This window comes from Schistocerca gregaria, chromosome X (genome assembly GCF_023897955.1).
Source record: "Schistocerca gregaria isolate iqSchGreg1 chromosome X, iqSchGreg1.2, whole genome shotgun sequence".
Taxonomy (NCBI): domain Eukaryota; kingdom Metazoa; phylum Arthropoda; class Insecta; order Orthoptera; family Acrididae; genus Schistocerca; species Schistocerca gregaria.
The window spans coordinates 386,074,128-386,100,869 of NC_064931.1; the positions used below are offsets into that span (position 1 = coordinate 386,074,128).

General features: G+C 38.6%; 1 protein-coding gene across 3 annotated transcripts in view; it reads right to left on the bottom strand.

The window, feature by feature from the left end:
* Positions 1 to 26,742, bottom strand: part of LOC126298471 (adenosine 3'-phospho 5'-phosphosulfate transporter 1) — a 91,450-nt gene that overhangs the window by 40,776 nt on the left and 23,932 nt on the right. For all 3 annotated transcript variants that reach the window (XM_049989803.1, XM_049989804.1, XM_049989805.1), the window contains 2 exons: positions 16,889 to 17,036; positions 8,192 to 8,406 (listed from right to left, as the gene is read on the bottom strand). In XM_049989803.1, the coding sequence (XP_049845760.1) occupies positions 8,192 to 8,406; positions 16,889 to 17,036 (363 nt within the window). The remainder of the gene's footprint in view (positions 1 to 8,191; positions 8,407 to 16,888; positions 17,037 to 26,742) is intronic.

Sequence of the window (26,742 nt, forward strand, 5' to 3'; positions counted from 1 at the left end):
CCACATGGGCTGTGTCTTAGAACCAGATGCAAGGCCTGTCTGATCCATGCAACCAGCACATGTTACTCAAGGCCTGTAACTGGCTTATTCTATCCCATCAGAAGTAGGGCAACCAGTGAAAGCAGTCACGTCATATACCAGAACTGCTGCAATTTCCGCTGTGTCCTAAGTTGATGAAGTAGCACACATCAGACATCTATGAAATGAATAAAATATTCGCATGTTTCTTTACAATGTGCACAAGTTGAAATATGTGATACACATAACTTAGGTACACCATGAGTCCTTCAGTGTTGCTGTGAAACATCATTTTCTGAATGGTCCTTTATCCAAACTGGTACACTTAATAGTGTTTATAAGATACAATCATTGGCTAGCTGTTAAGATTTATATTTACGTATTCTCATTGCAGGTCTACCAAGATCTGTGGATGGAGTTCCGTGTGTGTTGTCATAAGACAACTTGCTGATGGAACAGATGAATGCAGTGGGTGATGTGAAGACATCCTGTGGTAGCATCCATGGCACCACCCATAAGAGATTGTAGACTCTGAAGAGAGCAGAGCTCACATAGGCACACTGGCAGTATGTTTGAATGTATCACTTCTTGCGGAGATGCGAGTGGCATATGGTTCGCTGTGTGTGGTCAATGAAGAGCCCATTGATACTGCAATTTTTGCACAGTATTTTAAGTAGACATGTTCCCAACCGACTGTCACCCGAATGAATGGCCTCTGTAAGCTGTGGCCATAAACCATACTGACCACTCAGTGGCAGAACACATTCTCATCACATCATGCTTTATTTCCATAGCTGCTTTACAACCCATGCTGCCTGCATCTCCCCCCCCCCCCCCCCCCTTTTTCCTGCCCTCCCCAGCACCTGGTTTTCTGAACTATGATGATGGGAGTTATCCCCATGTGCTCCATTCCTGTAATCTATCTGGCCTCAATCTCCACTAGTCTACTCCTCCACATCCAACACTACCTTGTTACAGGACCATAACTTCACTCATCTTGTGTACATGTCAACAATTCAATGCCTCCCTTTACTATTCAGCGAGTTGTTAGCTTTATTCCTCGAGATGAAACCAATATTCAAATGTATCAACAGATGATATTGAGAATTACATCTCTCTCGATAGTTTTCTCTACAGTGGCTGAAGACACTGCAGCCAAACAAATTGAAAAATGTGCTACAGTGACACAATTTTTAAACACTAGTTTGGCATCCAGCAAGGAAGAAGCACTACAGTGTCATCAGCGACTTACTTAAAATATATGCTCCACATCAGGTAAGGGTAAAAAGTGTCATAGGAATAGACTGTAATCTGACAAAAGCGTTCAATTCAGTGATTTACTCCTTACTTCTCCACAAATTACAGATGCATGGAACCAGAGACAATATTTTACAGTGGTTAAGCTCATACTTAAACAGACAGAAAATGAAGAGTAATTGTAACATCAAATTCTTCTGGTGAAAAACAATTTCCTGGTAGTCTCTCAGTTTTCGATATTGGGCCCCTTTTTGTGTATGAAAATGAGATACCAGAAAAAATTTCAGAATGTGTCGAGAAGCTTGAATACTCGTTACAGCAAAAAGGACTAAAATTAAATGTCACTAAAACCCAGATGATGCAATTTGCAACTGAATCAATAGAAATACCACACACAAAAACAAATTATAACACCCAGGAGATAACAAAAGCAAACCATGTGAATTTTTAGGCCTAAATCTTGACAAAATATTTACCTGAAATGACTACATAGACCATTTAGCAAATAAACTTTATAGTTTAGCATCTGCATTGTGTATTTTATCAGTTGTCACAAGCATAGAAACCAGAAAGGTAATCTGTAACTGTCACATTGAGACAGTTATTAATTGTCGTATAATCTTACAGGGGGATTTAACAAATGTCACAAGGATACGAGTATTGCAAAAGAAAACAATTGGTTGGTTGGTTTAAAAGAAGGGGAAATGGACCAAACTATGAGGTTATCAGTCCCTTGTTCCTAATAAAACAATGCCACAAGTGTGAGAATAAAATAGATGAGACACATAAAACAAAATTGAAGGAAAGGAAAGACCACAAGAATGAAGGATAGGCAACGAACACTAAAAGGAACGAAAGAGGACAAGAGAACAACAAAGAGATGCAAGAAACAGTTAGAAGAGAGTAAAACGAGGAAGCAGATTACAGTGGCTGGCCGACAACGAAAATTAAAAGGAAGAGACAGCCACCCTGCAACACGTTAAAACCTTCACCCTAAAAGCACTAGGGTGGAGGACACTGAGGGACAAAAGACATGCACTAAAACTCAGATCGAATGATGAAACCCACCTTCACGGATGAAACATAAAACTAAGTCAGCCAATGAGGTGGTGTTTGCTAAAATCATGATAACAAGTCCGGTAACCGAAGATGAAGTCGCAGGGCAGCCAAAGGAGGACATAGTACAAGAATATGGGCCACTGTCAACCGAGTGCTGCACCAACACTGAGGTGGGTCTTCACGGAGCAGGAGGCAGCTGTGGGTCACCAATGCATGGTCAATGCGCAGCCTGCAGAGAACCACAGAGTCCCTGTGACACGCCCTCATCGAGGACTTCCACACGTTCATGGTCCCCTTAATGTCATATGCTTTACGTAAGTCAAAAAAGACAGCAACCAGGTGTTGCCATCTGGAAAAGGCTGTTCGGATGGCAGACTTGATGGACACAAGATTATCAGTGGTAGAGCGACCCTGGCGGAAGCCGCCGTGACATGGAGCCAGCAGGCCACGTGACTCCAGGGCCTAACCCAACCGCCGACATATCATATGCTCCAGTAGCTTACAAAGAACCTCGGTGAGGCTGATGGACCAATAGCTTTCCACATCAAGGGGTTTTTTACTAAGTTTGAGCACCAGAATGATGGTGCTCTCCCACCATCATGATGGAAAGACGCCACTGCACCAGATCCGGTTGAAGATGATGAAGAGATGTCGCTTGTAGTCAGATGAGAGATGTTGAATCATCTGGCTGTGGACCCAATCAGGCCCAGGAGCTGTGACGGGGCAATGTGCAAGGGCACTGGGAGCCCCCACTCTGTAAATGGGGCATTATAGGACTCACTGCGGAGTGTAGTGAATGAGAGGACATTCCCTTCCAGCCGCTGTTTGAGTGTGCGAAAGGCTGGGGGGTAATTCTCCGACTGAGAAGCTCAAGCAAACTGCTCGGCTATTGCATTTGCTTCGGTAGATAACACACCATTTATGGTAACACCAGGGACACCTGTTGGGGTCTGGTACCCGAAAAGATGTTTGATCTTTGCCCAGGCTTGGGAAGGTGACATATGACACCAAACCATCGAGACATATCTTTCCCAATGCTCCTGCTTCCTGCATGGAGCCATTTAAAGGCTCTGAGGTGCTCCAGGGAAGGATGCCACTTATGCCGCTGTAGAGCTTGCTGACGCTCTTTAATTGCTTCAGTGACTTACGGTGACCACCAAGTGCCTGCCTTACACCTTGGGCACTCTAAAGAGTGAGAGATCGTGTTTTCTGCCACAGGAACAATTGTTCTAGTCACCTGCTCAATCATCACATCGATGTTACCGCGTGAGGGAGATTCAATGGTGACAGCGACAGCAGAGGTGAAAGTTGCCCAGTCAGCCTTGTTTAAAGCCCAGTTGGGCAGGCATCCATGGGCCTGACACTGGGCCAGTGACAGTAAGATGGGGCACATGGAGTATTGGGATGTGATGGGCGTCCGCAATCTCAGCATGTGATGCTGCAAGTACAGCAGGAAGACATATGGCTGAACTTCCAGCACTTAAAGCACCACATCAGGGAAGGGATATAGGGCTTGTAGACCATCACCTTGATCTTCTCAGGCAATGTATCACCCTTAAAGGCCAAGATGAAGGCACCGGTGGCAACCTGATTATCCCTCGGACCCTGGTGGACAAGCCAGACAAAATGTACACCTCGCCACTCTAAATTGGCACGCAGCTGGACTGCAGAAGAAGGTCGCCATGAAATATGATACAATGGAACACATTAAAGCTCTTTTGGGGCGTGATGGTTACAGAAACATCCCCCAGCTTGTCACAAGTGAGTAACTCCCGTGACTGGGAACAGGATGTGGTTTTGATCAAGACTGAACCAGATCTCATTTTGGACAAGACCCTCTCACCTCCCCAAACTTGTCCTCTAAATTCTCAACAAAAAACTGAGGCTTCATTGTCATGAAAGATTCTCTATCAGCTCTCAAACATACAAGCTACCGGCGCAAATAAGATCCGCTGCCTTCCTTAGCCTGATGTTCCTCCCATGGTGTGGCCAGAGGGAGAAACGATTTGTGGTCATACTCCTGTGCGTCAAATTGAGCTCATGATTGCTTAGAGACTGCTGGTGTTTCACCACCAGCAAGAGATGATGGGCTACGCTTCATTGCATGTCATCTGCCCTGACGCCACCCACACTGACCAGGGGCCCTCCCCATAGGCAGGATGGCCATTGCCGAGAGACCCAATGCCCCAGCAGGATGGGCACCTACCCCTTGGCATACGTGGGGAGTTAACAACACAGGCATCAGCAGAGCAATCCCTGGGTGGTCAGGGGGCTACAACCAACAGGGTACATGGCAGCCCCACCACAACGGCCTGGCTACCGTGCTGGATATCAGGTCCAAAGAAGTCCATAGTCGTTATTGATGCACAAAGGGACACTGCATAGTGCATGGTGGGAAATGCAACAAGGAAGGTGTCCTCACCCAAGAGATGGAGAATGGGTGGGACTGTAATGCAATGATGAGAAAGTGGGCTAAAGATCTCAATGTACGATGGACATGATGCACCATGTAAGGTGCTCTTCCCCAATTGGCTCGCTCTTATGGAAAATTTTGAATGGAGTTCAAACCCAACAGGGGACCATCACATAAAGGCCAAAACATGTGATACTCCTTTTAGTCACCTCTTACAACAGGTAGGAATACCTCAGGTCTATTCTAACCCATGGACCCACAGGGGGGGGGGGGGGGGGGGGGGGGAGAAAACAATTAAGGACTTGCTTATTATCAAACAAATCATAATACACTTGTAAAAAAAAAAAACTTAAAAACAGTACCCATTCCTTCCATGTACATTTATGATATCTTTATTTTCTTATGTAAAAACACACTAACTGAGTTTCCAGAACAATTACAGCACTCACCACAGAGAGATGTCCGATTTTCTGCACACTGTTTAAAACTCTGTGCTCAGACAACTGAGCATACAGGGTTAAAAATTGCCAATCAAATAAAGGCAAGAGTGCATTCAACATGTAACTTGCTTTACTGGAAATCTCTCTTTACTCTTCTAGTGGAAAATTGTTATTCTGCTGACGAATTGATGGATGATAATTTCACAGTTTGAACAAGAGAATTTTACTTTCTTTACATTTCTTTGTAGACTGAAAACTACAGTGAGTTTTTTGTAACTGTAACACAGTATGTAAAATTACTTTAATATTACTCACAGATAAATATTTCATTCGTATCTTGGCACATTCGGTAAACAACAACTCAAATGATTTGAAAATTTCATCCAATGACATGAACAACTGTGAATGAAGGATGGTAAGCTATTCACTCACAAAATTATGTTTTATAACAAAGTACAAATGAAATGGACAACTATGCCCAAAGTTATGTTGTATTCAATCAAGTTAACATTATCTAAAAAGGACAAAACAATATCTACCAAACTCTAGAGTCAGTGGACAAACATTAAAGAACATACAGAATCATATGCCCAGTCATTAAGAAAAATAAACTAAAATGATAGAGGAACACTAAATTTTCACAATGATCAAGAGAAAAAGGGCCCACAGTCATTCCAACACAATATACACTATTCACCATTAAAATTTCAATACCAGGAAGGACATCAAAGAACAAAATATTTCTTATTGTGTAGCTACAGTGTAGTAGGAAGAATACATGACTCAATTTGTAGGTGGTTTGGGAGTATACATGGTGCAAAACTTTGTATTCAGATCTTCCACCTCTGATAGCAACAATGTCTATAACCTGGCTAAGTATAGAGTCAAATTCAGCTTGGATGACAGATACAGGTGTGTCTTTCATGCTCCTTCAACTCTATGCTAGAATTCATCAATCATAGTATATGTTGAGACTTTGCACGCCAATCGTATGGCAACCCATGACCATGTGGTTTTAGTGGGTGAGAGAACTAGAGAATATGCTGGATACGGCAACAATCAAACACCCTCTGCATCGAAGTAGATCAGGACAGCAAAAGAAAGAGGCAACATGAAGTCTTGTTGAAAGATAACTTCACCGATACTTTGAAAGTAGGGGGCAGCATCAGCCTTAACGAGTCAGATATGAACTGGATGCTGCCCAAATAAACAGCTATTCGAAGTAAAAGTCGCCATGTTGTGTACAAAATGGTATCCCCTATCACCATGGCAGGTGCTAGGCCCATCATGTAGAAGATGCAATCTGGCAATTTTCACTCTCCTCAAAGCATTCACACACATATTTCCATCGTGATGGTGTACACAGAACTGAGACTTGTATGAAGATACAACATGGCACCACTCCAGTGTCCAATGTTGTCATGGGATGCACCAATGTTGGCACACCTCACACTGCTGTCATGTCAAGGGAAGCTGCAACAATGGTCACCTTGCTGACAGTCCATGGTGTTCCAGACATTGTTACACTACCTGTGTGAGAACTTGTCTTTCTGCAACCAAAACCATTTCCTGACTCAAGGTACAGGAAGTACCTATATGATCCTGCACGGCCAATCATACAACATGTGTGTCCTCACAGATGATAGTCATCTGGTGCCAATTGAGATCCCGAATGGTGCCAAGTATAATCTTCCTCAAAACACTGATCCATATTCACCTTATGGCCACAGGATACCAAAACACACGGGCAGCAATATTGTATAGTCATAAACTGTTGTCTTGATAGGTCACGAGTGTGCTGTTGTCAAATTGCGATGTGAACTAGTAACTGTGTCTCCTTCTTACGTGAGGCATAGCACCATCTTCCTCAACATTTAGCCACAATTTCAGCATGATGATGATGATGATGATTGTTTGGTGGAATGCTCAGCTGCACGGTCATCAGTCCCAATTTTTTACAAAGTCCCTTTTTTTCCTTTTCCTTTTTTTTCTCTCTCTCTCTCTCTGCACCAATGTTGGCACACCTCACACTGCTGTCATGTCAAGGGAAGCTGCAACAATGGTCACCTTGCTGACAGTCCATGGTGTTCCAGACATTGTTACACTACCTGTGTGAGAACTTGTCTTTCTGCAACCAAAACCATTTCCTGACTCAAGGTACAGGAAGTACCTATATGATCCTGCACGGCCAATCATACAACATGTGTGTCCTCACAGATGATAGTCATCTGGTGCCAATTGAGATCCCGAATGGTGCCAAGTATAATCTTCCTCAAAACACTGATCCATATTCACCTTATGGCCACAGGATACCAAAACACACGGGCAGCAATATTGTATAGTCATAAACTGTTGTCTTGATAGGTCACGAGTGTGCTGTTGTCAAATTGCGATGTGAACTAGTAACTGTGTCTCCTTCTTACGTGAGGCATAGCACCATCTTCCTCAACATTTAGCCACAATTTCAGCATGATGATGATGATGATGATTGTTTGGTGGAATGCTCAGCTGCACGGTCATCAGTCCCAATTTTTTACAAAGTCCCTTTTTTTCCTTTTCCTTTTTTTTCTCTCTCTCTCTCTTTTTTTTTCCACACACAGTCCAATCTAGTCACTGTCATGAATGATCATGACGACGAAATTATGATAACACGAACAACCAGTCCCTGGTCAGAGAAAATTCCCAACCCAGCCAGGAATTGAAACTGGGACCCCGTGATCCAGAGGTAGCAATGCTAGCCACTAGACCACGAGTTGCAGACAACTTCAGCATGAGAAACATTTTGTGAAGTCTTTCTCTTATATACAGAATACAGATGTGTTTACTCTTATCTACTTTGTCCAGTTTCATTGAAATGATAATCATTTGCACATCCAAATGTGTTAGTGCACTTTATGCCATTTTGACAATTGCTGCATGCTGCTCTTAGGATGCTGAAAGTTCAGTGGCTAGCAGTGTACATGTTAATTATTAAACAGAATATCGTACATTAAATGTTCCTTACCTGTGCCATAAAATTGACAGATCTGATAAATCCACCCTGCTGAAAAAGTGATACACCAGTGAAGATGCAGGAGAAGAGATTTACACCACACATCATCTGTACTGAACTCATATTATACTGAGCAAATAAAGAGCCTTGCCAGTTTGACGTAAAGCTATCAAAGATCATATATGAAGCTAACAGTATAATTCCAGAAAATGTAGTAACTGTTGTACCTGCACAGAAAAGAACAACACATTGTTGGTAGTATACATAAGAAATAACTTACACAAAATGTCAGTGACAAAAAGTTATGGAGCTATTATTGTTATTATTATTATTACTACTATTATTACTACTAGTACTACTACTACTACTACTACTACTATATCCTCTAACTTTTCACCCCTTCCCATCATTATATGCTCTTTACACTAAATACAGTATCACTCGTAGGAGAGGCTTTACAGAGTGTTAAATATACAACACAAATTAAATATTTAATAGCAGTTTATACATAAAATACAGAAAGAAGAAAAAAGTACAAGCACCAATGACTGTACAATGAAACTCCAACAGAGCTTCATATGTGATCAATAAATGAAAAGGGATGTAGTACTAAGTCCCCCCACCCCTTTTTCTTTTTCTCTTTCGATAATATAAGGAGAAATCAAACACTTACCTTACCTTCATTTAAAATGACTGGGAAATCAAAGAGGTCTTCTCTTCCCTGTATATCTGACACTCCTTATTAAAATACAATGCCACAAGCACTACACATGAGGGATCTAATTATCAAAATAGGAAGTTACAGATTTTTTGGGGTTATGTCCCACTCAAAGTTGAGTTACAATAATGTTCCTTTACAGTCTCTAGGCATACCTAATGGAGTCATTTCATGATAAGGTTAAATGTTTCACATACTACATGCTGATATATGTCTACCACATCTGTGTATAAACATCTATCTGGTTGGAAGAGTGCCTACTATCTCACTTTTTCAGGGAAAGAATTGTGTACTGGCAACTCAAGTTTTTCAGATTCAGCACTGAACACTGCATCAAGAAGAACAGAAGCCATAAAACTGAAAAAGGATTAAGTAATGAGTTGGAATAATTGCAGTATCAACAAGAAGAGGTTCAAAATAAAGTCTGTCCAGAATGAATTAGCAAGGACTTCAGGGACTCATGGGCATTGTAACCTGAACTTAACAATTGGAGGAACAGAACCAAAGTCTTCAGAAGGTGGCATTTGACTGTCATCTCAGAAGTAATACACTTTTATGGAGAAATCTTAGAACCATAGAGTGAGAACAGGACATCAAACAGAATAAATATATGTGAAAGTCTTTTGAAAATGCCATGAAAAAGAAGTGCAAGGCTGTAGGAGACACATTAAGAGGAAAGATATCTGCGGTAAGAGTAATGGCAGAGCAGTATCCACAGAATGTAAGATGTGTGGAAGGGTTTATTAAAATAAATGCAAGTCATTACTGAGGAATACAAACAGGGACACATTATTTTGTCAACCGAGAATGCAGCTACAAGTTATCTTAGTGTACAAAAGTTTCAGCAGTTCAAGCAACTGCGTAATATCACTCTGTAGCATTCATAAAACAGTTCTGCAGTGCATTCTTGAGTTTATGGGGGAAAAAATGGAAAGTGGCTTGGGTGGTGGATACCTGCAGAAAAAAGCAAATTCTTGGGCATCAAGGCTGCATAATAATACTGTAAAAATTACCAAAAAGTAGACACATTTTTTCAACTGCAGTACTGGTTGTCAACAAAACAATGGGTAGTGAAGTCAACTACATGAAATTCAGTACCACATTAACCTATCAACTGTTTATTAATGGAATATAAAAAATGAAATTGAGGAAAAAATTCCTATTTGTAGGACCTGGTAACAAATGAAGAAGTAATTCAAATTTTGATTTTACAGTTGCCTTTACCAGTCAGAAAAGAAGATGTCAAACAAAATAGCACAATGGTTAAGGTCCTGGCCTCATTTTTGAGAGGATGGGAGTACAAATCCATCCCACAATCCAGATATAGGTTTACTGTGGTTTCTCTAAAATGATAAAGATGAATGCTGGCATGGTTCCACTGAAAAGGGCAAGGCCAAATTCCTCCCCATTCTCCCCCGCTCTGAGACTGTGATATGTCTAATGACCTTGACACTAAATCTTCCTTCCTTCTTTGTTTTAATAGAGGAATTGGTTATGGTTCAACATAGAGGTATTTTAGACATTTATTTACTGCTAGATGAAATCTACTGATTATGAGAAAAGAAGAACTGAGTGAAATGATATAGAACAAGGACAAATGTATTCAGTACCATTGTGTCAAGATATTTATTTTAGATGGTCCACCTCTATGACAAAATCTGTATGAAAGTAGAATAAACAAAGAGAATGGGAGAGACATATAGTGACAATATGAGAAAAGTCAGCACAAAGGACATGAGAAAGGCCAACATTACAAAGCACTATACTACCAACAATGGATAATGTGGAGGAGCATTTGACAGATAAGAAAGCTTATATAGAGTTATGAAAGTTTCGAGTAAGAGACTGCTAAGAATGGGCCACAAAGATGGGTAAAATTATACTGGAGAGTCTTTATCAAGCCGCTCCAGCTTCACAGGGGTGGCATTAAGTACCTACAGCTGGATGACTTGTCTGACATGTTGGTAATTTTATTTACGGGCCACTGCACAAGTTGCGATCAGAATTCAGAGAACAATGTTAGACAACAAAATATCATCACTTTCATATAAATTAAACAATTTAAGACATGCATGCAAGGAAAGTTCTCAGAAGGTATGAATGTTATCTGTTCCATACTTAATTGGCATTTGGAGTGGTCTCTCATGCAAAATGATGGCAGCTGCAAGCTACTGCACCATCTAGTAGTTGCAGAATCAGTTCTGATCAAATAGGACAAGATTTAATCAACAGATAATAAATGGCAACTCTAAAAGTATTACATAATAAAAAATCAAGCCCACATCAACATAACTTTACACCATCTTTTCTGAATGAAGATTACTTCTGAATAACCTTCTATCTGTAAAATTTTGCATGTGAATAGATTGGTAAGCGTTTGACATTTTCAATAAAAAATGGGTATTGAAGCTGGTAATTACTGTTCACATGTTTCATGTGAATTTGCTAAGTGAAAATTTTTGTGCGTCACTAGATAACACTGTGACCTAAATAAATGGAGATTCAAGGGCACCACTGACTTATTCAATGATTTGAATACATTTTTGACTTTTTGTAATCAGTTAAAATAATCTCTCTGTGTGTTGGCTGCAGTCAGCCATATAAAGAGAAAAATAGATACGATACTTCAAGATTGCTGTTACATGAATTTTTAACAAACATATTAAAATTGCCTGGGTAATTTTAAAGGACAATGTTATATTGTGATTCCATATTTTAACAGAAGTATGGTTAGAGAAGTGGGAATATGGGTAACGGTCTGCATAAAAAATACAGAGAGCAGAGGCAGTTCAAGATGATGATAACTTGTAAGTGGGCGAAGAAAATGGACATTCACATTATTCTTAAGACAGTTACAAGAAACAGAGAAAATTCAGTGTACTGTTTAATTCATCAGAGATTGAGCACTAGCTCAAATTGGCTTGTTTCAACAACAGCCGTATTTGGTTGAAGTGGCAACAGAAAAATCTATCTTGGGGTGACTAGAGAGGGATTTGAACAGTGCTCTTCCTGAATACAATTCTTAACTACCGTGCCACCTTGTCTGATGATTTACAGGACAGATGCAAATTTTCTGAAAACAGAAAAAATTATCTGTAACTGATCTCATGTTTCCAGAATGAATTTTCTCTCTGCAGTAGTGTGTGCACTGATATGAAACTTCCTGGCAGATTAAAACGGTGTGCTGGACCACAACTCAAACCTGGGACCTTTGCCTTTCACAGACAAGTGCTCTACTGACTAAGTAACCTGAGCATCACTCACAACTCGTCCTCATAACTTTACTTCCGTCAGTACCTCATCTCCTACCTTCAAAACTTCACAGAAGTTCTCCTCGGTAGCTCGCAGGACTAACATTACGGGGAAAAAAGAATATTGAGGACACATGGCATAGCTACAACCTGGGACAGCATTTCCAGAATGAATTTTCACTCTGCAGTGGGGCATGCACTGACATGAAACTTCCTATTGAACTGAGTGCCAGATGGGGATCTAATGTAATATGGAAGAGAAGTTCATAGAAGTTCAATGTGGAGTTAGTACATTGCTATTATTGTAAGCAGTGAATGTAAAAGATTGAAGAGTGAGGGACTGAAATACTTTTGTGAGGATAGCTTTTGAAATACACTGCTGAATAAGCTCAAGCATGTGAAAGGTTTTCTATAAACAAAACAGAAACTAGAGAGAAAGTGAAAAGACCTGGTGAAAAAATGTAATAAAATGTGGAGACATCTGCAAAAATGTGTTTCCACTAAAATAAAATGTTACATAAAAGAAGAAAATATACACACAAGATAAGAGCAGAGTAAAACTTAGTTGGAGATTACAGACATTCCATTATAAGAACAATAATGATACTGCTGCTGATGCTGCTGCTACTACTGATGATGATGATAATGATAATAATAATAATAATAATGTTCTTTTTGTGTTACCACCTGTGTGAAATTTGGTATGTTTGTTCATTTAGTGGTTTGGCATTTCTCTGGCTGATGGAAAGATACAGGTACCATATCTATGTGATTATAAGACTAGATTTTATCCCCCCAGTTTGTCACTTGAAAGAGACAGTGTCATCCTATGTTTGCAGATTAAACTATTGCTGCTGAGATTAACATTTTTACATTGTTTAACAATGCATATAGGGGTTGTCTTACATTTACAGATGAAGCTTTGGCTATTGAGGTCACATGAAGATCTATTTGGAAGGGCAGGGTTGCGCAAATGATACTCACCTTCAAACAACCTCAATATTTCCCAATGCTCTGAAGCACTTGACACATTATTGACGTTGCTCAATCAATCACGTGAAATCTGAGGGTTGGGTTGGGTTGTTTGGGGAAGGAGACCAGACAGCGAGGCAATTGGTCTATTCGGATTAGGGAAGGATAGGGAAGGAAGTCGGCTGTGCCCTTTGAAAGGAACCATCCCGACATTTCCCTGGAGCGATTTAGGGAAATCACAGAAAACCTAAATCAGGATGGCCAGATGCGGGATTGAACCGTCGTTCTCCTGAATGTGAGTCCAGTGTCTAACCATTGCACCACCTCGCTCGGTTGTGAAATCTGACTCATTTGGTGCTAGTGCAAGGGATACGCGAGAAAGTATGAACAAGCCACTACAACAATCAATGGCTCAGCTTAAAATTTGACAATTTTATGAAAGATTGGAGGAAATAGCACCACATTCCATCATTTTACAAATTCTTACTGTATTTGAACATGTTTGCAACAAAAGTTCTCATACATGTACAGACACCATGTACAAACATTATGCTACTGCTGAAGTAAAGGTAACATTCAAAAGCGAAAATGTTGACCTTCAAAAAACATTACATGATTCTGAGCCTAGATCAGTATTTTATTTGGTTATGAGAGATTGTAATGATTTATAACAAGGGTTGCAAATGAGAAATTTGGTCACTGTTCACAAATTAGAATACCAGGTAAAAATGTTGCCAGCTTTAGAACATCATGCTGACATTCAGTTTAAACAACAACAAAAATTTATCAAGAATGAAATGTCTAACAAAAAAATTAATCTTATTAAACTGACTGTAATTGTTGTTACAAAAATAAATGACAGTGGCAAGACCCGTATTGGAGATGGTACCAATAGACATCAGTAAATGGTGGCATGAGCACACGTTTTGTTAACTGGAGGGAGTGTGATTGTGATTTTTTATTTATATATTAGTTGCAGTTTTATATATGATGTGCACCCTGGAAGATATTGCAGTTCATGTTTCACAGTTGCTCAAGTACAGCACTATGAAAGGCTTGGAGGGACAACAGTGAGACCAACTTGGCTGAGAACTTGAGTGCAGGAAGCGGAGTAAAGAGTGGGTGGCAAATTACGTCATGTTGGCCAACCATGAGAATCTATATTGCATCTTTGGCTTCTTAGGAACATCTGTCATCTTTACACTGCAGTTTACCTGAATCCATTTGTAGTCAGAGTGGAACTGGCTTTAGAACTGGACAAATGCTCAACAAGAGTATTTGTTTCAGCAAGAGGTGTTGAAAGTCTCCATGGGGGCCAGTAGCATACTTATATGTTTCATGCTGAAGTGCTGTCAATGCCAACTGTGACATAAGATACAACAAGAGAGGTGAGGAGTTAGCTGCTGGCTTTATGAGAGAGTGCCGAACAGATGATATATTTGCAAACAAGAGACACTGTAACTTTCTCAAACCAGTACAGAAATGAAATCCAATATGTACTCAGATGAAACCAGCTGTGCTCACAAGTCCCATGGTAAGCACAACCTCAGAAATCACAACACATTCAGAAGAAATAGCCAATACTTGTGACAATGAAGAAATAAACTTCCCAGCTGTGCTATAAGGGTGATGATGATGATGATGATGAAAGATAGTGATACTACAGATGACAGGGTCAGTAAGCAAAAAATAGGGAAAAGAAAGTGGCCTGAAAATTAATGTAAACCATCCCTTTTCATTTATTTTATTTCACCTTGTATTGTCAAAATGTGGAAATCAATAAATGGCTTAAATTTAGGATAGGTATTATGTCAACTTCTTAGGCAGATAGTTTATGTCAATAAAACAGTTTGTAATTTTGATTAGTCAGAATATGTTAAAAATAAATTTTTCTCAAGAAGATTCTTGGAAAAAAGAAGGTTGTTTTATACTCGGGAAAATATGGTAAATTTTAAAATTCTCTCACACACAATGACAAACTTTCAGGGTATATGGGTAAAACTGTTAAGACTGAGCTGTAACACAGGCTGAATCAGCACTAGCTGGCCAAACCTATTGGGGGACCAGCTGAGGTATCCTGGTACATACCGAGGCTAATACCATGTCTTACATACCAAGAGTAATACCATGTCTGTCAGCTTGGAGTACACCTAACCATTCATTATTACTGTAGTAAGAGGAAAAAAGGCATCATATGACAGTCAGTTATTAGTAAGACAGTAAGTCAAGTGGAAAATACAATAAAGTGTAATTTTACGACTGTGGACTCACATTCAAACAGTGACAATTACTCAAAGAAGATTTTAGTAACCTTTCATTTGAATGTATGCTAATTCCAGTGACAATTCTTTGGATTTTTATCTCCACAGAATTCAGTTGGCATATGAGATATTACAAGATGAGATCATTTCTTAATTGTTGTGGAAGACAAGCCCCTAAATGTGAATCCTACAACACAGGCTTCAGGTTCATCATGAATACGTATTTCAGGAAAGTTATACTCACCAATCCCTTTGCTGAATGATGTGCTCCCAATCAGGAGTAGCTACATGTCCCACACATAAGCAGGAATAATCATCTACGTCTATGTCTACATTATGCAAAACAAATGTGAAGTGCATGGCAGAAGATACTTCCCATTGTACCACTTATTAGGGCTTCTTCTTTTCTGTTCCACTAGCATATGGAGTGCAGGAAGAATGATTGCTTAAATGCCTCTGCGTACATGATAATTAGTCCAATCTTGTGTTTGCTGTCCTTATTGGATTGATATGTAGGGGGAAATAGTATTTTCATAGATTCATCACTTAAAGCTAGTTCATCAAACTATGTAGGCTGGCTTTTGTGTGATAGTTGGCATTTATCTTCCTCAAGCATATGCCAGTTCAGGTTTTTCAGCATTTCAGTGACACTCTCCTGAATGTCAAACAAACATGTGACCATTTGCACTTCTTTGTATACATTCAGTATCCCCTGTTAGCTCTATTTGGTATGGGTCCCATGTACTTGAGCAATATTCTAGACTGTGTCACACAAGTGTGCTGTAAGAAATTTCCTTTGTACTTTTCCCCAGTATCCTACCACTGAACCAAAGTTTGCATGCTGCTTTACCTATATCTGAAGCTATGTGATTGTTCCATTTTGTATCCCTACAAATTTTTACACACAAGCATTTGAATGAGTTGACTGATTCCAATTGTGACTCAATGATATTGTAGTCATGGGATAAAAGCGCAAGACCATAATTTTGTTTGCTTTTCTGGTTTCAGTATATTGGAGCATTATATGGTACAGTCATTAAACAAATTTAACACTCAAAGTTCAGGTGATAAACAATTTTTGGAGTTCCCATAATAAAGTCTTTTCAAGCAACTTCTACCCACCCTGCTCCAAATCTCTCAAGAAAAGAATTGGTAAAAAATGTGATGAGCAGCTGGAGAGGGAGTAGGACAGTGAATTCACAGGAATAAAAACTGGTTAGCTACACGTCAAATAAAAACTGGAAATAAAATGGGAGCACTAAGAATCTCTTTTCTTTCATTTATGTCAGCCAAAAATCTGAAGGGAATTATAACAAAACCTGTTCATCCCAGTAAATGCAATTTTTAAGACAAAAAAATATACACAAAAGCTGGTGCTACAAAGTGCAAATTCAGGAAAACTACCACCAATCATCAAAAATAAAAAATCATCAAAAATAAATAACTTTTAACTGTATTTCTAAAAATCAGCATGTTAAATATAAACTAAGAATGATGGAACATATACCTTTATCATCTGAACTTCCTAATAGGAAGAAAGTCATGCCTAGTGATATCAAGAATGCTGTGACATACTCATAATATTCATATTTTGCACGGGAAACAATCTTTCCCATTATCATAACTGGAATGATTTTGGAAGCTTTGGCCAGTACCTATAAGAAATATGAAAATAACTTTTTATAGAACCATAAAAGAAATGTTAACAGTCAAAATGGAGTAATCAGAACAGAACATTTCTACATTATATGTACAATCTGCAAATCAAAGTGAATGGCAGACAGTGATTATTATTGTACCATATGTTACGTTCATCTCCCATTTCAGTCACATTTGGAACTTGGGAAGAAATAAGATCAAATTGGCAAGGACAGAGAAATAACCAGCTGCAGCCTTTCCAAACGTACCATCCCAGCATTTGCCTTAATCAATTAAGAGTACTAATGAAAACAATCTGGATACCTGGATGAGGATTTAAACTCAGCTCCTCCAGAACACAGGTCCAGTGTTCAAACCATGCACCACATCTAAAATAATTGAATTTGGTTTTTCTTATGCTGGTATATGTTGCACAATAACTCAAGTGTCACCATGAAGTTGGTGAGGATTTGTTATGATCCTGGTCAATCATCTTCAATGATTAAGAAATTGACAACTAAATTCAACTTGCCCATACTTCCCTTGAAGATGATATATGGAGAAAATTCTAAAACCACAACTACGATGAAAACTCTTGAGAAAGTGCACAAACTGGAATTGGACAGTCAGTGATTAAAGCTGTGTGACAGAATTAGCCACAGCGTGCCAAACGGCACATCTCAGCTTGTCTCAGCTTTGCTCCATACCTCTTGGAAGTAAGTGGTACAGCACAACTTTTCGTTTAGCATTGCGGTGAGCCATTTTTAGGTCAGCATGACTTTCTGTAGTTTGGCATAGTCACAGTGTTAGCACTGTTTACCCTTCTCTATTTGTTCATAGTATAAAAGAAGTTCACAGGTCCAGTAGCTGTTTGCACAAAAAGAGGGAGTCTAGCAATCTATCATCACAAGCCTTTAAAATAAATGGTAATGACAGGAGAAAAGATATGAATGCTCACTCAACGTCTATTATGCAATACAAAGACGACGACAGAGTAAAAAATTACAATGAGCGACAGATGAAATTCATTATTCTGTACATCGAGCAACACTTTGTGCTAAATTTGCAAGCCATTGAGCATGTGATGCAATTGGTGGTATGAATAGATAATTTTCTGAAGTTGCATACATTACTCCACTGTCAATTGTAACAGCTTTCGATGGAATTAAATAAAGAGTACGGAGATTTTAAATATGACTGCAAAGAACACTGGTTACTGCAAGGGACATGCCTGGAATGATTATTTGATTTAAAATCCACTACTATTGAATTTACGAATGAAAATTAGAATGTCCGGTATTTATTGCAGACCTCATATTTTAAGAGGACTTGGCTGAACGCTGTCCACAGTAATGTAGTACAAGATGAGAAACCATTTACTTCTGGTTTGATAAGGATGCAGTTAAAAAGAAACAATGTGGAAGGGCCAAATTCTGGCATAAAATACCACACATTTCTGCAAGTTCACTGGTGTCAAAGATAACATGAGGTTTGAAGAAATGAGTGTGGCCTTGAAATAATTATGACAATAATTTTGTAAACATTTTGAAGGCACTGCCAATGTTTCATCTTTTCTTGAAACCATTTGCCATTTCAGTAGAAAGTGTCCCTGTACATGTGCAGATGGAACTGACTGATCTGCAAAGTAATCACTGTTTAAAAGACAAATTCTTTTACATTAAAACTGCCCAGAAGTTCTATGTTGTTTTCCTTGGGAAGTTTCTCCATGTCTTCTGAAAGAGGTTGCGTCATGATAAAATATTTGAGCCACATATGTGTGTGAAAGGCTTTTTTTTATGACTCTGAAACTAAATAAGTCATGATTCTGTGGCAAGACGGGTGCATAAAAATCTGTGAAATTGTCTGTGTCTGTCCTTTTGCTGACAGTTTGTGCCTAATAAAAATTATATGTCTTCAGCGTGCACACACACACACACACACACACACACACACACACACACACACACACAGTCTGGCCAATCTTGCTGTATGACAGCTGATACAATAAGCATATCAGGAGAAACTATATGGAACATTTTATATGAAGAAGTCACTATGAGGCCATTGTTGAATGCTGACCAAAAGTATACATGAGAATAAAATGGGATATTTAGAAAGAATCAGAGTATTTTTGTAAGCCATTTCATTACTGTGGATGATGTGTGGGTTCACCTGTTTATGTAATAAATGATACAGCAATCGAAACTGCAGGTGGAAGGCAATGGCCCTGTACTAAAAAAGATGAAGTTGTTTTCAAGTTGTCTTCTTCTTCTTCTTCTTCTTCTTCTTATTATTATTATTATTAATGATCACAGAGGAACATTGGCACTTTATCTGACAGGAGTGATTGAAATACCTGTCCAGCCATCATGATTTGGATTCTCCATTGTTTCACTAAATCACTTCAGGCAAATACCTTAAGCAGGCCATGGATAATGTCTATTCACCTCAATCCTCCTCCAACTTAGCTTGTGCTCTGTCTCTTGGGGACTCATTGTCAATGAGATGATAAATTCTATTTTTATTCCCTTGCAGTATCAGCTATGGGGAACTGATGAAACAATAAAGACCGTTTATTACTGGAAAGGTTTTTCATCAAGTTGGTAGTTTTGAATGACCATTCACTGCAACAGTATTTTTATATCATACTGGTTTTATATACAGTGTTGTATCATACACAGTTTATTTAAATCACTGGTATGCAAGTGGTTTTAAGTATCTTATGTAAAACGGGGAACAATGTCACACTGAAACCAGACTGTCGACAAGTGTTACCAGGAGCTTCTACTAATGTTATCTGATATACAGGATGGGTACAGTAGCCAGACTGAAGGATATTTTTTTCCTTATACACTTGAGAGTATTGCCTCAAAAACTTTGACAACAGAGTTTAATGGGGAAAAAAGACTGGTTCTACTAAAGCTACATACTGTTATTTTTTAAATATTTTACTAAAATCCAATGATCTAAGGATAAATTACTGTGCACAGGTAAATAAATCTGGATACTTATGAACTGGACTAGTTAACTGCCACTAAAATGCATGGATACTGGTTGCTAACAATGTGGCCAAAATATTACAGTATTCTGTTGATCTAAACTTTACTTTTAAGCAATTAATTATTGGCAGTTATGAGGAAACATATAAAGAAAAATGTATATAAAATTGTACAAATACTGTTCTTGAACGAAGATGCTGCATTTGCATGTAACACTTGCAGCTTTTCAATTGTGGTTTGAAGAACATGATAAAATTCTTCACCACCTCTTTCTAGCACAATAATGATCTCAATATTATTGAACCACTATGTCCATATTACACACAAGCTGTGAAAATATATACTTCAATCAAACACTGTATCCTCTCTAGAGTGCACATTATTAACTGAATAGACACTGCAGACTCTGGAGTCACTGGAAGGTTTCAGATCAATTATATAATGGTAAGACAGAGATTTGAAAGAAAGGAGGGAAGATAAGTGTTTAAAGCAATTCCAGAACCAGATTTCAAAATGTATGACATTCACAGAGGCATGTGTGGACTCTGGCCATAGTTTATTGGTTATGAACTGTAGATTAAAACTGATTAAATTACAAAACGGTAGAAAATTAAGTAGATGGAACCTGGATAAGCAACAAGAACCAGAGGTTGTTGAGAGTTTCAAAGAGACCACTAGGCAACAATTGACTAGAATAGGGGAAAGGAATTCAATGGAAAATGATTGAGAGATGCAATAGTGAAGGCAGCAGAGGGTGCAACAGGTAAAACGTCAAGGTGAAGTAGAAATCCTTGAATATCATAGGAGACGTTTAATTTTATTGACGAAAGGATTAATATAGAAATGCAGCTAACGAAGCACGTGAAAAGTAATACAAATGTCTAAAAAATAGGACTGACAAAGTTCAAATGGGTAAGCAGAAATGACTAGAGCAGGGGAGGGCAACTGGTGGCATGTAGGCCACGTGCAGCCCACTAAGGGTTTCTGCGTGACCTGCCAAGACAATCAGCAAGATCACCCTTGAACCAGATTTCCTTCTCATGTGCAACTGAGGACTTCCACTTGGACGGCCATGTCAATACACATGTGCACTGTAGAGACTAATCACACAAACAAAGTTAACACTTGGCATACTAGCTTATGGGAGTTATTATAAAGGCATTTTCCATTTAATTATTGGCATGCAGTCAGATCACACTGTGAAAGACATATTTAATACTGTGGCATTATGTGACTTTTAATATTATGCTAAAAAAATGCTATGTATGAAGAAATTTGCTGGAAAGATGTTTCCTACATCTAGATTTACATATACTTGTGAAGCAAGTTTTTCTTGCTTAAAGAACAACAAGAAGAAGAGCAAATGTAGGCTCCCAGGTGGCCTTTGACAGACAGTAACTCGCAAGCTGTGATGGAGATCTCAACAAGCAATCTCACTGATGATTTAAATATAAAATAAAATAAAATGTAGAAAACAGTAATAGGATACATTTGCCTCATTAAATTGTTTCTAAGATTAAATCTGCTTGCAGCTATAGATGATATTAAATTAGCATGATAAATAAACTGATTAACCCTTTCGATACGGTGAACTTCTATAGAAGTCAGGAGCAAATGTGCTGCTCAGCCTGTGGACAACTGCAAATGTCACGTGCAGCCCATGCTGCCCAGTTGGTGGACTGCTCCACCTCAAATCATGTTTATCCACTTCACTAGGCTCGACTTGTGTGGAAATTTGACCTATGCACCATCTAGGGGCTTTGTTCAAAGTCTGTAGTTAAGAACAGTGTTACTAGATGGCAGTTGCAGTCAGTTTCAAAGTGTTGGTTTCACATGAGTTGCAATGCTCATTTCCCGCATTGTTTCTAATCTGAAATGACATTTTGTTAACCTCAGTTAGTTTCCACTAGAAGCGACATGGCATATAAGCGATATACTGTGGAGGAAGCTTTTTCTCTCATGGTGGGTAGTGACTGAAGATGAAAGCAAATCATCATCGAATCTGACTATGAACATGAAACACCTATTGCAGCTGCTTCTTCATCAGGTAAACGTGCTACTCCAGCTGTTCCATTGACATCCCCCGACTTGGATTTGCGCACTGACGCAACACACAATATCAAAAACATGTGTTATTTGTATAAATACTTTCCCAAATAAATATATAGTACGAAGTCCAATAATTGTGATAACACTGAGTGTGAAAGCAGGACAGACTAGCGCCGCGGGCAGTGCGAAAAATGCGCCGTACAGCGGGCACGGCCTGGCGCTCGTCCACAGTGCACGATGCAACAATCACAGCACCAGAGGGAAGGGTTAAAACAGCCACTATTTTATTTATATTTGTTGATTTATGGTAAAATTTATACCTTTCCTGAAATTAAATGTTAACTAATGAATGCAATCATTTTAGAAAGAGTGGCCCTCTGCTAAACTCCACTTCCACAGTGTGGACCCGAGTCAAAACAATTGCCCACCCTTGGGCTACAGGACAAATGCAACACTACAATGGTATGTATAACCAGATGAAAGCTGTATCAGCTATAAATGAGGCCTCTGTAGAAAAGAGTAGCAGCTGTATGAATATCAAATGCTCGTTGGAAAAGCAGGGTGTAGCAAAGAAGAGACAGCTGACATGAGTATATAGAGGGGCTATACAAGGAAAATGAACATGAAGGTAATATTATGCACTGAAAGACCTAAGTCAAAACAAGAGTCCTGCAGTAGACAACACTCCCTCAGGAGTGCTGATATCCTTCGGAGAGCCATCCAAGATATGCTACTGGGAAGGCCCTCAGACTTCAAGAAGAATGTAATAATTCCAGTTCTAAAGAAAGCAGTTGCTGACAGGTGTGAATATTACCGAACTATCAGCTTAAAAATATTGACTCATATTATTTACAGAAGAATGGAAAAATTGGTAGAGCCAAACTCTGGGAAGCTCAGTTTGATTTCCAGTTGACTGTAGGAACACGCAAGGCAATGCTGATTCTAAGACTTGTAAGAATGACAAACCTATGGTCATAGCATTTGTAGACTCAGAGAAAGCTTTTGACAATGTTGACTGGAATACACTCTTTGAAATTCTGATCATAGCAAGGGTAAAATACAAGTAGCAAAAGGTTATTTAGAACTAGACAGGAATCAGACAGTGGCTATGAATTGAAGGGAAGCAGCAGTTGAGAAGAGAGAGAATCCAGGGTGCATTCTATCCCCAATGTCATTCAATCCATACACTAAGCAAGCATTAAAGGAAACCAAAGAAAATTTTGGAGAAGGAATTAAAATTCAGGGGGAAGAAATAAAAACTTTGTGCTTTACCCAAGACCTCGTAATCACGTCAGAAGTGCAACGGACTTGGAAGAGTAGTTGAACGGAATGGACAGTGTCTTGAAAGAAGGATATAAGATGATTATCAACAGAAACACAATAATAGTATGGAATGTAACTGAATTAAATCAGGCAATGCTGAGGGAATTTCATTAGACAATAAGGCATTAAAAGTGACAGACAAGATTTGCTATTTAGGCAGTAAAATAACTAATTGCAGAAGTAGAGAGGATACAAAATGTAGACCGTCAATGGCCAAAAAGTAGTTTCTGAATAGAAGTGAAAATTATTTACATCAAATATAAATTTTATCAGGAAGTCTTTTCTACAGGTCTGGCGTATGGCCTTGTATGGAAGTGAAATGTGGATGAGAAGTAGTTCAGAGAAGAAGAGAAGGGATGCTTTTGAAATGTGGTGCTACAGATGAATGCTGAAGATTAAGAGATCGGTAGATCATTTAACTAATGAGGAGGTACTGAATAGAACTGGGAAGAAAAGAAATTTGGAGCACAACTTCACTTAAAAAAAAGGGGGGGGTCAATTGATACGAGACATTTTGAGACGTTAAGGAGTCACAAATTTAGTATAGGATGGTAGTGTTGGGGGTAAAAATTGTGGAGGGAGACTAAAATATGAATGCAGTAGGCAAGTTCAAATGGATATAGACTGCGGTAGTTTTTTGGAGATTATGATGAGATGCACAGGGTACAGCAGCATGGAGAGCTGCATGAAATCACTATTCAGATTAAAGGTGATAACAACAACAGACTCTGCAGTGAACAATACAAAGACAACAAAGTACTAGTTCAATAACTCAGGACACACTATAATGCATTGGATATTCATTTGCATGCTGCTGATGTAGAGTTAGCATTTTGATTAATTAGTCCACAACCTACATGTCTTACATTCTGAATGATACAAGTAATTGCAGAATTGTTTAATTTCATACTAAATCAATTACTTTCAGAAATAGCACAGTGAAATATACCACTGAGAAAAGATAGCATTCCAAGGGAAAGTGTTAAGTGAAAACTGCACCAGTAAAAATGAATCCAAAAGTGCGTACAACTGCATGATATGTGACACAAAAATGATAAAAGATATTTAGTGTAGCAACTGTTAACGTTGGTCCCATTAGAAATGTTCCAAAGTAAGCATAAAAAATATAAATAAAATATATTACTGCTCTGAAGTATAAGGTCACATTTTTTGTAAAGAAAATACGTGTCTCTCTATCAAAAGAAGATCATAATCAAAAATGTGGTGTAAACAAAATGAACATGATGATTCACTCTACAAAATGTATATTGTCAAAAAGACGGTAGTTTTAATCACCAGGAATCTTTGAACAACATCTCAAATTCACACAGTGATATCAATGTCTTCAAGAGCTGTGTCATATTAGTTTTTCAAAGGCATGTGATAAATGCACTATGAGCAGCTTTTCAGCAGTCGACAAATGGCTATAAAAGAAAGTAGATTTTTTTTTGTGGCAATCATGCACGTAACATATCAGAATTATTGACAAACCATGTTAATCACATTGTTTCATATTTCTAGCATTGTAAAACATGGAGCAAATTTTGACAGTGTCACCATGAGTGTTAACAAAGAATACTCTGATCCCACACAAAATGTGTGTGTTGTTCTCTTAGAAGATGCTAATAACATCTACAGAAATGAAGAGAGTTCCTTCATTAAAAAAATTCTTCCTCATGTTTCAGTTTCTGCATTTCCGCAATGTCATTGCAACAACTTTGCTTCTATGGTATGACCTACTAGTCATGCATAAACAAAGAAATAGACTAATTTGAATCTGAAAAGCCTCTGCGCAAAATTTATAAATGTTAAGTTGTTAAACATTAGTAGTTACGAAAGGAACTGTTTCCCATTGTATGGTGTGCTACTCAACAAATGTGGCAAAGGAGTGCTAGCTTTTGAAATAAGGACTCTTGAGGAGACATCTCTCATTAATGAAAGCAGAAATAAATGTTATTGCACTCAGTGCTCCTACACAGAAAAATTAATACAGTAGACCAATTCTCATCGCATTTTGTTTAAAAGCTTACAGTGTGGGAATGTAACATAGAAATACAGACACACAGGTACCAGAAATTTTGGGCAATGTAAGGTTATTTGATTAATTTAGTTTGTAAAAAATAGCTTCATAATGCATCCAAGCATAGACGGCCTGTCAACAGGGCTCACGAACTGGAAGTATTCCTGTGTAACACAAATTCTTTAAAAGTTATGTGCTTAAATAAACACTAGCTTAAAACTGATTAATATAACGTTCATATTTTTATTTATTTACATTGGGGTTTGAAAACCAATTAAGATAAAATAGTACATTAAATCATCTTTATTTGGATGGATTACTAGTTTTGGTTAACAATCTAGCCATTTTAAGATGTAAGATATAAAACATATACTTTCTCATGTTATCAACATAAGATTGTAGCAGGGTTCAAGAGTATATGCATAATTACAGAATACGAAAAGAAGCATCCGATTGTAAAAAAATCATAACTATTATATTATTCGAAATATGCATGTGAACAATGTACTGTTGGAAAGAGCAACCTCTAGAGTTTTACATGGTTCCCGCTAGCTAGCAGCAGTGTGTACCCACTTCAGTTCTATTAAAAATGGTTTAGGAACAAGAGAAAGTGTTTGTGTTCCACGTTTTGCCCAGTGAGGGTCAGTAATAACTGTTCAGTGTGACTTTTGTACTAGGTATGGCGTGGATCCTTCCACAGCACAGAACATTAGACACTGACATGAACAATTCCAAGAAACAGATGTTGACGGCATCTGCCATAGTTTCACAAGGTGTCCACAGAAATCCATTCGCCGTGAAGCTCAACATGTGCCCGATGTACATCTGGCGGGTGCATTGATGTTTACACATGAAACCATACAAAATTTAGCTACTGCTAACTCTACGTAAGCATGACACAAGCAACAACATGTGGAGTTCTGTAATATCATTCTTGGCCAGATGGAGGATGACAGTTTTCTTCCACACTTTGTGTTTAGTGACAAGGCAACATTCCATTTAAATGGAAAGGTCAACCATCATAATGTGAGAATAAGGGGTACAATTCATGGGTGAAATCTCTGATCCATTCGTGATCAAAACTGGAGTGTGCCAAGATGACAGACTATCCCTACTATTATTCAACCAGGTCCCGGACAAAGTACTGAGAGAAAGGGAAAAAGAACTTAAAACTCAAGGACTCTGGAAACGAACATGACAAAGAATATGCTGGGACAAAAGAGAAATATCAAACCTAGCTTTAACCTGGTCATATTATCAGACAGCAAAGCAACAGCAACCAAACAAATAGAGGCACTAAAAGAATGCACAGAAAAGTTAGGTTGCAAATCT